The 13,505-nt window shown below is 46.3% G+C and overlaps 1 protein-coding gene across 2 annotated transcripts in view; it reads right to left on the bottom strand.

The window, feature by feature from the left end:
• The window catches only part of Stx18 (syntaxin 18), a 93,011-nt gene that overhangs the window by 23,269 nt on the left and 56,237 nt on the right, over positions 1-13,505 (bottom strand). For both annotated transcript variants that reach the window (XM_021210435.1, XM_029544910.1), the window contains exons 3-5: positions 4,703-4,818; positions 3,046-3,123; positions 2,811-2,877 (exon numbers count right to left, since the gene is read on the bottom strand). In XM_021210435.1, the coding sequence (XP_021066094.1) occupies positions 2,811-2,877; positions 3,046-3,123; positions 4,703-4,818 (261 nt within the window). The remainder of the gene's footprint in view (positions 1-2,810; positions 2,878-3,045; positions 3,124-4,702; positions 4,819-13,505) is intronic.

Genomic DNA, 13,505 nt, shown 5'->3' with positions numbered 1-13,505 from the left:
AGGAGGGCGGGGAAGGAAATTTGGGACTATAAATATATATGATGTTTAAACTTTGTGTATTTATAGTTAATAATTAAAGGATATGAAGCCAAGCATGGCAAAACACACCTATAGTCTCAATATTTAGGAAGGTGTTGACCTTGTTTTGTAAGTGGCTCAGTATTTGAAGAAGCTATAATCTTTAACATAGCTTTCATTTTTCTTAGATCTCCCTTGAGACAGAGAATGCCCCTAAAAGTTTCTGCTCATACGACCACTGTCCCAGAAAAGCGAAGGGTTTGACTAAATGGCCTGGACCCTGAAAACCTCAGATCTAGGCCAGCTGGGAAGCACAAACAGCAGCTGACACTCACTCACATAGGAAAGGCATCTCGGCACCAGCAGACAAGGGGCTCTCATGATACACAAGCTGTTTTCTGGAGAGAACATGGTTCTGATAGCTCAGATGTCTCATGAGAGTACATGCCATCAGAGCATGTGATGGACATTTCAGCTTCAGTCACCCAAAATTCCAGAGATTTAAGGAGATCAAGAGGAAAAGAGGTGGATTTAAAACCCACTGGGGATGGATGACAGATATGCTACATCCAATATTGTTCCACCTACTTCTGGTTTGTAAGCTTTCACTCTGTAGAATCAGAGGCAGGAGTGAGTAGCCATGCCCCTTTGGATGTCTCCTTCACCCAGGAACCGATGGCTGAGAATGGACTTTACGGCAGGCTCTGAGCAATGCACTGACAAAAAAGACAGAAGAGAGTGCTCTCCACCTCCAAAGAACTTATATTCTTGCAGGAAAAAAAGCGGAGAGATGGGATATCAAGGGTAGTTATCCCTCTCTAGCTCAAGGCAACATGGAACAGGTACCATTGTCAGCTCAGACTGACAAATGCCATCAGGATAGATGAAAACAGGCACCTCTAATAACAGTGCTATCACATACAGACAATATAGTCACTGTAGAGAAGTGCAGCGTGGTCTGCTGGGATTACTTCTGGCTTAATGAGCAAAGTACTTTCAGCAATGTGAAATAAGAGCCCTTTGGTATGATAGAAAGATGTGGCATCTCTACTCTGTGAGAACAAAAGCTACCACATAATACCATCTGCACTCTTCTTAAGGCATTACAGTGGGCAATCAAGTTATACCTCAACAGGTATGTTTTCCTTCACCAGACAAACGATATAGTGACAATGAGGATATAAAATATGAGCAGCTAGACTCCTCAAATCAACTTCTTAATGGCAGCCATCAGCAACCCAACAGAACAGCAGAGAGAACCACCTCGTGACAATGGCACACACTCTGCTCATTGGCCTCTTAAAAGGACAGGGATGGTGCCATGAGCTAAAACACAACGATGGCTGAGCCCCATCCCCGTGTGTGTGTGTGTGTGTGTGTGTGTGTGTGTGTGTGTGTGTGCATGTTGTACCTGGTTGTCAACAACACAATGGGAACCTACTAAGAAGGGAGGTACAACACTCCTGGCAGCAGCCAGAACACTTCACAGGACAGGTGACATTTGAGTTGGGCTAGAAGGATGATACAACTGTGTTCACAGGAAGAAGTAGCAAAGCTCCTTCAGAACGAAGTCACACAGAGGCCTGCCGAGCAGAGGACCTGGGGGCTGATTTAGAAGTAAAAGCTATGACAGAAACACTATAGCCTTGAATCTGCCATATTTGACCTTTGTGAGACCTGGGCATAAGGGGGCATAAAATTACAACTACGTGTATGTTTTAAGCAGATGCCTTGTGTCTAGAGATGAGGAAAGAACTAGAAAGAAGTCAGAGTGGTGAGAAATGCCTACAACTCCTACAGTACCCACATCTTGGAGGCTGAGGTGCTATGACCTGGGTTCAGGGTCTACCTGAGAAGTACAGAGACTGTCTCAAAAAGCTGAAGGGCAGAGGACTGCTCCCCTAAAGTCTTCTGCTTAGGGTAATGCTGTACATTTCTCATCTGACTGACATCAGTGTGGACTTCAAAGGAAACTTTTCCTTAAAAGCAAGACTCAGGCTGAATGTGCTGAGGCCTCTTTTTGTCTCTACCTGCAACAGCACAGCAGACATGCCTCTCCTCCCTGGGGGCTGTGACAGCCAGTGACTGGTCACCTTACCATACTGACAGATGGCAGACATACATCACCAGAGTTAGGTCTGCTCTCCTGGGTCCTGCCTTGGCAAACTGGCAGTCAACCATGCCAAAAAGGGTGTTGGAGTAGAGGGAGGGGTGGGTTCAGTACACACAGCACCCTGAATATATTCTGTCATACTGTCATACAGGGGAACACTGGTCACTGTGAAAATCCTTTTTTGGAAAAACTTTCAAAGATGGAGGTATGGGGGCAAAGACCAAGGTCAAACAGCACCAAGTGTCTCACTTCATAGGGATATTAAGGAACAGGGTGGGAAGCTAGGTAGATGGCACACACCTATAACTCATGTACTCTCAATGTGGAAGCACAAAAACTATGGGTTCAATGACAGTTTAAAGTCAGTGTGCCTATAGAGCCAGATTGTCTCCTTACTATTACCAACAACAAAGAGGAATTGGTGAGTGCTCAATACCAGTTCAGCTGCCATGATAAGGGTGTTGATAACCCACTGAACCTCAGCATCATCAGAAAATGAAAGAGAGGATCTGCTCATGGGCTGCTGTGGGCTAACAGAGTTGACTAGCACCACCTGGTAGACAGTGTGTCCTCAGCTCCTACAACAGCACCAGTGAGAACCGGCACAGAGCAGCACATAGGGTTGGAGCTTTACGAGCTCTGGTTGCCATCCCTGAGGAAGAGCAAAGGCAATACTCACAGTCTTTTCTTGTCCACCACGCGCTTCACTCGGATGGCTCTCTGTTCAGAGTAAAGCTTACACACTCCTGTCAAAGCAGAAAAAAAAAACAGAACAGAGACCATTTAAAATGGCTTCGTAGGCAAAGTTATCATTAAAACTAATGAGACACTACAGTCTTCAGCTAGCAAAGCTCCATTCTAAATTGCATCTCTTATGAAATACCACATTTGACCTTTAGAAGAAAATGAAATACTTTTTAAGTAATCTTCAACGAAATCCAAAACCGCAGTCCTGTGTTCCTTCACTTGCTGGGAATGTATCTCCTTGTGGGCTGTAAGAGAAAAGGACAGCACTCAGGTCTGTGCTCAAGGACCCGACAGAACAGTCAGCTTCCCCAGAGCGCTTCATTGAAAGCATGTTCAAAAGCACAGCTATAAAACAGCCTCATGTCAAGTGAGACTACATTTTTAAGAGTAAGATTTATTAGGGTTCACCAGGTGAGAGATTAAACCCATAGAAACTGCAGTCAAATAATTTATAGCTTATTAGAGCACCGGGGGAGCAGAGCTGATCCAGCGCCTTCCGGAATGCTGACCTGGCTGTATTAACAGCATCCAACACCAAGGCTCACCTTCAAGTGACATGCTTAAATCACACGTGCTAGAAACCTAGACGCCTTCCGCCTGAGTTGCCTTTCAGCTTAAGTGGCTGCTTTCTCCCCGTAGTCACTGAGTGGCACTATCCATACTGTGCTGCTCTCTGAGAACCTTTCCCATTGATGAGTGACAAGAACACGCTACCACCCAGAAGCCTGTGGCAGTTCCTATAGTAAGACACCACTGTTGGTGGAGGGGCTGGGTGCCCTGGGTGTGGGCATGACAGGACATCACAGAGCTACCTCAGATGACCAGAGGTTCAGAGGCAGTGAGTGGCCTAAAGTCACATAAATGCCTAACTAATGTCCTTAAGAGTATGGGGTACAGGTTATGTTTTTACCAGAGGACTATAACCTGGGACTACTCACATGATCATCTAGGGGCTCTGCAGTGCTGGACACAGAAACTGAATTTTGTTTGTTGCCTATTTTCTGACAAGCTTTCACCTGACTTCCCCGGTGGCTGATCAGTGCTCTTACAGAAGCTTCTCCAGCACAAGTCTTTGCCATGGCCTGACAGCACCTGTCAACTTTGACCTCTGGAGTATTAATGTATATGCTTATGAATCAAGGAAGACAGAAGACTGGGAACCCATCTAGTTCCTCAACAGGGATGAAACTCAATGAAGGGGGGATAATACTAGGCTCCTAGTGTCAGGCACAGTTCTAAGCACACTGTAAGAATTTGAGTGAACCTTAAGAGATATGCCTAATTATTGTCTGTACTGTTTTGTTGTAAAAGTTGAGCCCAGGGAGATGAAATGATTTGCCCAAGGCCACAGAGCTAGCGTGGGCCAGAGCTCCAGTGCTTAGCTTTTAAGTCATGGCTGTGGAACCTTCTCTTAGCCATGATGTCTCATATGGAAGCTGACTTTAACAGAACAAGCAGATCTCAGGGAATACCGTTCCACCCTTTGCCACATGCGTCTATCCTGCCACTCAGCACATAGCCACACATGCATGTCTCCATAGATATGCAAATGTCTGCACACACACAATCTGGTCCCTCTGACCTTGGGCTTTGGAAGGTTATGGATTCTATTTAGAGAAGTCCTTTCCATTCCTGCCTTCCATTTTTTAAAACTTGAGTGATGGTCTTTTTCGGGCTTTCATCACCTTATCTCAGAAGGATTATAAAATTTTAAGTCTTAAATGTCATTCGGAAAGAAGGAAGGAAGCTAAGTGGCTGCACGATGAGTTGTTGAACTGCCTGGCACAGTCATGGCATCTGTTGGCATCTTTTAGAGCACTTCACCTTCTGTTCTGAGTTGCTGGATTGCTTCTGAACAGGTCCTCATGAATATCTGAGCATCCTGGTCTATCTGGTCTCGCTCTGTGTCTGTCATCTTCCCATAGTCAGACATGGTGTGGCTAAAAAAGAGCAAGAAAGCATGAGAGTAGGATCAGTGAGAACATACTGCAGTCTGGGTAGAGTGTCAAGAAGAAAGGTTTCCCTGAACAAGTGACACTAACGCTAAGGCTTGGAGAGGAGCGGCCAGACCAACAGATGTGAGAATGGTCTGGAGAGTGGAGCAGAAGGCCATGAGGTACAGTCTTCTACATCACTTCCGCAGCAGGCTGCAGTGCACAGCTCTGCTAGGCACAAAGGCTCTGACTGAGGAGCACATCACTCCATTACAGCTGCAAGCCACTCACCCTACATGATCTTGAAATATATGAGAAACTTTTGTGGGTTGTTTTGTTTGCTTGTTTGTTTGTTTTTAACGCAGGAAAGCAGTTTTCAAACCTCACAATAAAAAGCCTGCAGAAACAAACTCCATGTCCCCTGATGTTAAGTTAAACCTCCTGCAGTGCCCAGGCTGGTAAGGGCAACCATCTTCAGTAACATGGCACTATGCAGTACAGTACAGAGCACCTTGCTCACCTTCCAGAGAGTGGGAGGAAGTGTAGCATAATCAGTAGCAGTAACACCTCTCAGCCTAGGTCAATACTCTGCACTTTACAGCTGAACTTCGGGCTCACATGCTGCAGCCCGAAAGGGCACTTAGGTGATGCAGATACTCAAACCACCCCATTCTCACTCACCTAGTCATCTAGCCACGAGGACAGAAGACAAAGTCCTAGCCATCCCATTCCCACCTGTGACCCACGTCACAGGGTTTCCAAAGTGACTCTGACTTCACTCTGGAAACAATGGCCTCCATGGTACTCAGTCAACATTACTTTTTCATGCTGTGCTGGTCAGGAGATGGTTGTGCCTGCACTCTACTCCAAAGCTGCCCTATTTCTCTGCTTTGGGACCAAGCTGGGACCACTTCTGACCCTACCCTCTGCTGTGCTGCTATCTGCTTCTGACCCTGCCTTGCTTTTCTCCACTGCACTTACTGCTCCCCCAAATCACAACAAAAAGTCTGTTTTTCTCCTCTAAAGCTCTATGGAAGTAAGGACTGTGTGCCTGTGTCTGCGCCCCAGTAAAAGCACGTAGCACAGACAGAGCACCTGACTAACCCTGTACATACGCCAGGCCAATGCTCAGGGCTTTGTGTGTACCTGATTCCTTTCTGTAACCCTCACAAGTCACTCATTCCCTCTTACGATAAGTACTAGGCTGTACCTAGCTTAGCCACTTGTACTTTTCATGGTTTCGCCACAGCAGGCTGCCTCAAGACTGAAGAACCCTAACCTCAGGAATTCTAATCACAGCGGGGAGACCTCTGCTGGGGGTCAGGTACAGAAAAACTGAGCAAAGCTTGCTTCTGATCTCCACAAAAGGCATTCAGTTCTAGGAGAGATCAGCAAAGAAGCAGAAGAAGTAGGGCTCAAAGTGAAACATGGTCAGCTTGTGTGGGATGAGGTGCTGGGCAGGCCAGGCAGGATATAAGGCATGTCCTGACAGAAGATGGAGACAGAGGCCAGATACAATCCCCCACCCTGTGGGTGATGGTCTGAGTGAACACATAACATCTACTCCACACCTGGGCACATGCGAGTGAAGTAGGGAAAGGAACAGCAAGGCTGGTCCTATGTCAACCAGGCACCCCAGGGAGGTCAGCACATGGCATGTACTCACTGTGTCTCCACACTGATGTGCCTGGCACACGGTGCACCACTGCTCCTAAGATAGTGTTACAGTAGGCACTTACTTAAAACTCAACACAGACACTCCACCCTCCACTCCCAGTGCTGGCTCTACCAGCAGGATGACCCCTGAAGGATTATCAACAGAGCTACTTGTGCTTTTCATGGTTTCTCCACAGCAGGCTGGCTCAAGACTGAAGAACCCTAACCTCAGGAATTCTAATCACAGCGGGAGGCCTCTGCTGGGGGTCAGGTCCAGACAATGTCCATGGGGGGGCTGAAGGTGACAGAGGTGAGAGGTTTTGGCAGGTAACACAATGTCTGGGAATGGAGGCAATGGAAACGTCTGGGATGCAAGCATGGTGTACAAACAGACATCTCACCCAGGACAGAAGGCCCAGGCTGGAGAGAAGGAGATGATGGTACTGAGGCAACGCTGCCAGGCCAAAGTTAGGGCCTTACACATGGTGAGCTGGAGTGCTTACAAGAGGGCTCCCCACCCTGCTGCTCCACTGTGTTTTAAGAGCATGAGATACACAGTGTACATCTGAAACAGAGCAGGCTTAAGTTATCAAGGCCACAACTGAAGTTACAGTAACAAAATCACTACTATTCTGAAAAGATTAAACATCTTATAAGTATTTCCAAACTATTCTCATGGGATCTGCATATATAAACATCAAGTTTTATTTCCTTGACTATGTAAAGAAATACTTGTGTTATGGGATGTCACTACATCTAAATAGTAGATTCAGTTAGAGGAAACTACATGAGGTACAAGTTTGAACTGGTCAATTTACTTCAGGAGAAAGGTGGAGAAAGTGAAAAAAGAAAAAAAACAAAGTTACTTACTGGAATGTAAAGAAATGTAAAGGAATGTTTCTCCTTCTGACTTGGTTGCCTGGTACATTAGGAAATATCTAGTTCAGGTTCAAAACATCACTTACCTTGTCTTGACTATAGTTTTATATAGAAGCAGCCACAAGCTGAGGGTGAAGAAGAAGCAAAAAACAGCAAATGCTTTACTGTGTCATGTGCTGCAGGATGTGGAAGTTAGACTATAACCTTGTTTTTGCTAGGAATGTTAGATTCACAGCAACTTTAGAGCATATACTTCCGCATATAATATGCATGGTGAATATACATTATGAAATTAAATTGTTAATGCCTAGGCTACACACAGGAGCTGAACATAAACCCAGCTTCCAATAAACTATCAAGCAGGAGACAATGACAGGCCTGTGCATACAGATGAGTTATATCACCCAGCACAGGCTAATGGTTAGCAATACTTTCCACGCACTGACACTGTCCACTGTTCTAATTAGGAGGCTTCCAGGTAGGTGCTATTTTATTCCCATTTTACAAATGAAGCAACTGAGGCACAGAGTGGCTCTCTAACTTGCCAAGGTCACATAGCCAGTCATTAGCAGAGAAGAGGTCAGTCTCAGACTTCAATCCCTAGAATACTTTTTTGTTTTTTTTTTATTTTTGGAACCAGGTCTCATGTACATCAATCTTGTCTCAATCTCACTAGGTAGCTGAAGATGGCCTTGGAATTCTGAACCTCCTGGTTGACCTCCCAAGTGCTGGGGTTACAAGTGTGTGTCACCATGGCCAGCGAGGCTGGAGAGTTCAGACTAAGGTGTGCACATGTGTGTGTGTGTGTGTGTGTGTGTGGTGGATGGGGATGGAGGAATCCACAAACTGATTCTTGAGAGGAAGGCATGGCTGAAGGAAGCAAGAATAACAATGGAAGCAGATAACAGTGCAAAGAGAAGAGAAGGGTAAAGACTTCAAACTGGCTGGAATGCAGGACAGGTATGAATGCTGCCCTTAGTGACCACCAGAGCTGATCAGGGACTCTGTAGCCAATGGAAAGGCTAAGTGTCATAAAGGGGAGATGAGGTGACACGTCACATGGAACAGTGGTAGAAGCATGGGCTTGGGGCTGCTGACCTTGAGCTAAGAAAATTGCCTCATTCATCTCCACATTCATTCGTTTGTATCATTTGTTTGTTTGCTACCACCTCTCCCCCCAGTTAATGCTGGGACTGAACCCAGGCAGGGCCTCATGCACGACAAGCAAGTTTTACCACTGAGCTAGCTGCTTGCCCAGCCTCTCATCTCTCCGTTTCCTAGCACTTGTAAAGGGTAGATGTATGATAAAATTCTGTAGAACTTAAATTGCAGAAAGGAGCTGCTGGGTGTGGCATAGCACCCCCTGGAACCCAGGACCAGGAAGGTAGGAGGACTGAGAGCTCAAGGCTAGCCTGGGCTACATAGAAAGGCCCCCGCTTTAATGGGGCAGACATAAAGGAGGGAGAAGAATGGCAAGGTTTAGGTGATGGCAGGAGGCTTGGAAAGGATGAACGAGGGATGCAGACCGCCTAGAACACAACAGCTATTTTAGGTAAAACTTAAACAAACCCTGAGATCTGGGCCTGTGTGCTCAAGAAGACACAGAACACAAAGGGAACACAGGAAGTACTGGGATCTGAGAGAAGCAACGTCAGCAGAAAAGAAGCAATGCTGTGAAGACAGGGTCCTCACCATCATCACGGTGCTCTGAAGGACTGACCAGGGCAAAGGCTCTTCATTATGCAGTTAAGATTCTGAAGAACACAAGGAGATTTAAGGAATGATGGGTAGTCTCTGAAGTGCTACAAGTCAGTGAAAGAATAAAGTCACTGAACTTGGACAGAGACATCTAATGACCCACTCCTATCTTCCTTGCATTGCACTTGGGTCTAAAACCGAGGCTTCTCTCCAGCAGCTTTCCTCAGGCTGGCTGGTAGTGATTCCACTCCTTCCTGCTGTTTGGACCCCAAACGCTGACATCATCCCTAGCTCCCGCTGCCTCTCTCAGTTTGTACAGATCTGTCTACATATCCTATAGGCGTTACCTTCAGAACATTACCCAGAATCTATTCACCACCATCTCCCACCCGGTCTGCAGCTGAGGCTGACTCCAGGGTCTGCTGCTTCTGCCCATCCTCTTCTCCTCTGCCCTGGCATACCAGCCACATGGATGCTCTCCCAGATCTGGATCCTGCCACGCCTTCCAAAGGCTTCTAAGAGCAAAGGCTGTTGGGATAAACAAGGCTGTTCTTGAGGAACGCTCTGGGCTCATGTCACCTACCCCAGCCCTTGACTCAGGCTTGTCAGCCTTCTGCTCCTTCACTTCCCATACATGCTGCATATGGACTTACAAGCCCTGGTTCTCCTTCTGGAATATTCTTTCACAGGTGTCTGAATAAGTGACCCCTTACTTTCAGGAGATGAGAGAGCAAGCTCTGTTACATGTCCCTTCTCTGCAGTCTGAATGGCTCTTCTGGGAGTAGTGAAGTGAAAGGGTCAAATGTTCCAGTTCCCAAGTCAAAAAGGTGCTGGCCTCTGAAAGAATATGCAACCAGCCACCAGGGTGGGCCTGTACAACACTGGTCCCAGGAACACTGACTGAAATGAATCCTCTGGCTCCACAGTCCCAGTTAAGGTGCCCAGCTCAGTAAGAGAGAAGGTCTAAAGGCTAATCTGAGAATACTGATTACTCAGGAAGGAGGGGAGTTCTCAGATACATTATGCAGACCCCCTTGACCTTGGACACTGGAAACTGACAGTGGTGTTACTCTTTTAGTAACAACAACAGAAACCAACCAAGTTGTTTTCCCAAGCGGCATTGTCTTGTTGCCAGGGTATTATGAAAAAGGTACAGAGTAGAGAAATTATTTTAATTAAGGTCATTCTAAGATCCAGCCAGAGGCAGCCTAGGCTGCATGCTGTTCTGCTCTAGTAAAATGCCATTATTAAAAAAATTAAATGGGTCAATAAAGTCTGAGCTCTACATTCTGGAAAAAATTATAGCTTCCTAATTATGTCAACCTAACAAAGCCTCATGGTCTGAAGGCAGTATTTCAACCCATACTCTTTCAATTCTGTGATTACACTGCTTATAAAATGTTCCTAGAAGCGGGCCAAGGCCAGCACGTTGCACTGGGAGGGGGGCTGTAAAGCTGAAAGGCTGGCAATGGTCTACAACCTTAGGGAAGGAGAACTTGGTGGGAGCAGATGAGGGACTCTTGTTCCCGACTTCATGGACAGCACAGTATGGTGACACCTATTCCCCTGTCCTGGCATTTCTCTGTGTATTAGCTTCCCCAGAGTGAACCCTGGCTTCCCCTCCTCTATCCCAAGAGAGAGCAGGAATTTCCCTGATGAGTGGGTACTCCAGGCAAAGGAACTGGGAATGTACCGAGCCCCAATCCCATCTCACCCCATCCCTCGACTGGCTGCCCACAGACAGCAGAGGATCCCTCTATTCCATTCTCTCCTAGCAAAGGGACCAGGTTGTGCTAGCTGGGGGCCAGGGGCTATGATCAGTGGCACTAACCTGAGTCTAGCTTAGGACCATAATATCACAAAGCAGCTCACCTACAGTCTTAAGCTCTGTCCACTGAGGTTGGCTAAACTGAGCTGCCAGTCAGCTGTGCAGTTCTGGGAACCCTGGAAACTTGCTATGTCCCTCCCTCTGCCACGATTACCTTCTAACTCTGCTATAATGGAACCATTTCGTTTCACATCACTTCAAATGTGGCAAACGTTATTTTCTTTTATCTCATCTCGAACCATTTAAACACCTGAAACTGACCTTAGCTAACAGCCTTTATAGAAACAGGCAGTGGGCAGAATCCAGCCTGGAGTGAGACACTGAAGTTTGGAGATAAGATGGCTTTTATAGACTCTTAACGGTTGCTAGGGGTGGCTTGAGCCAGATCTTCCACAGCACTCATCATCTACCTGGCCAGATACTTTTCAAGGCAATAGGAATAGTAACAAGAAGCCTTTATGCTTTAATGTGAATGAAACCTCAGGATTTTATTGTATTTCTAACAAAACCAGCTTGGAACTGGACCTCTCTGACCTTTCTCTTCTTATTATCCATTCAAAATCTTGCATTAACAGCCAACACTTTCTCACATTTGCAGTTACATTCAACACACTCAAGCCTCAGGACAATGCTCTTTACAGTTTTAGTTTTTTCTGGAGTCAGCTTACTCTGGGCATATAAGCATCCTTGCCCTTCTTGTGTCTTCGGTTCTTTCCTGTTGCTGTGACAAAAGCAAGGCAAGAGTGAAAGTCTCAGTTCAAGGCTCCATTATGAAAGGGAAGGGAAGGGAAGGCAGCAGAAGCCTGATGCAGATGAGCAGGCTGGCTGCATCCACAATCAGGAAGCAGAGAGCACGGAAAGCTGGTGCTCAGCTTCTTCTATTTCAAACAGTTCCGGGTACCTGCCTACAGCTAAGCTTCATGTTCCACATCAATGAATCCAGATAGTTCCGAACAGCTACCCAGAGGCTTATCTCCCATGTGATCCAGGGTCTACTCAGCTGACAACACAGAGCTCCATGCACATCTAGGAAGCCTGGAGGGCCTCAGGAATGATCAGGCCTGTGTGAGTGTCAATGGCAAGACAACAGACTTTCATGAAAGGTCTATAAAATTGCAATTGCAGCCTCAGTTGTGAGAGCAACCTGATTCAGACTGGGGCACACCTTCAGAAGTAAAATTTACACTGCCACCTAGTGTTCACCGGCCAGTTAACAGCAGCCTTTCAAACAGTACTTTGCATTGGGAAGATGTCTCAGGATATTTCAAAACACCTTGTTAAATTTGGGGACAGTGTTAGGGACTGCTTATATTCACCTGGGATGTGAGTTTCTTTGTTGAGGAATGTATGCAAACTATTGCCATTTTACATAGAGGACTGTTTTTTAAGTAGAGTACTGAAGTGAGACACTTGTTTCATAGAGACAGAGCCACAGCCCAAGAAAGAGGCTCCTGGTGATGTCACAGCCAAATTCTGATGATTTAATGAGTTCCACAGTGAACCATACTGTGGCCAGGGCAGGTCCAAATGCCTGTACCACAGTTGCTCCTGTGTGCTGATGACGAGACTCCAGGCTAGAAGCCATTCTGAATGTTCTGGCCAAAAGATTTCTTCACTTTCCAGATGGCACAGTGCCTCTTCAGCTGTGGGGTCAGTATGAATGGAGGCTCCTCTCAGCATGGCTACTCTTTCCAGCAGGTCAGGGGGCAGCTGGTACAGACCCACACATACCAATTCCTTCGCTTCTTTTGGTCACTAGGTAACTCCTTTTCCTTTACACCTCAGCTCAAATGTCACCTCTCCAAGGACATCTGGCAAGACCAGGGTCTTTCAAATCCCTCAGCTCTATTTTTTTTTTTTTTGTAGTGCCCCTCCTATTATTTACCTGCCTGCCTGTGTAACAAGGAAGAAAATGTCTGTCTTTGGTCTTGCACGGAGCGCGTCACATGGCAGGCACTCAGTAAAAATGGGGAGCGGGAATTCAAGGACTCAAGGAGACAAAATACCTATTAGTACTTAGGAGCAGAGTGTGGGGAGAGAACAAATGGACAGACGAGGGCTGAGTGTGGAGAGAGAACTGACTATTAAACAGCCCTCAAGGGTCTCTATTGAAGGCCTGGTCCCCAGCTGATTACGACCGAGTCCCGAGTCAGTCCACAAGCGGCTTTGAGGAGCTATACTGGCAAGTGGTGCCTGCTGGAGGGAGCATCTCAGTAGCTATGTCTCTGAGGGGTAGCTATCCCATCTCTCTCAGTCCTTGGCTGCTGAGAGGTGTGCAACTAGGGCCTGCTACACTCTGTCATGACTTTGTACCTTACCAGGCCTACCATAAGAAACCAAACTGACCTTGACCTGAAACTTGGAATCAAGAAACAAAACAAATCATCTCTATGTTTAAGTTGCTGTCTCGGGTATTTGTCCCAGGGATGAAAATTAGACTCACATAATATTTGTGGTACTTTTCAAATGCAAAATAGAGACAAATAAGACAAAAGAGAAAAAAACATGCAAAGTTCTATGGTGCAAAGTTCTATGGTTAAGGATAAAGAAGCAAATCCTGGACTAGTCAGAGGAAGTGGAAATGCAGTCAGTCCTGTGTGTCTGCAGTGCATTCTAACGGGAAGTCCCATAG

The sequence above is a fragment of the Mus pahari genome, chromosome 13 (assembly GCF_900095145.1).
Source record: "Mus pahari chromosome 13, PAHARI_EIJ_v1.1, whole genome shotgun sequence".
Classification (NCBI taxonomy): domain Eukaryota; kingdom Metazoa; phylum Chordata; class Mammalia; order Rodentia; family Muridae; genus Mus; species Mus pahari.
The sequence above is the reverse complement of the archived record's forward strand: the minus strand, read 5'-3'. Positions and strand labels throughout refer to the sequence as shown.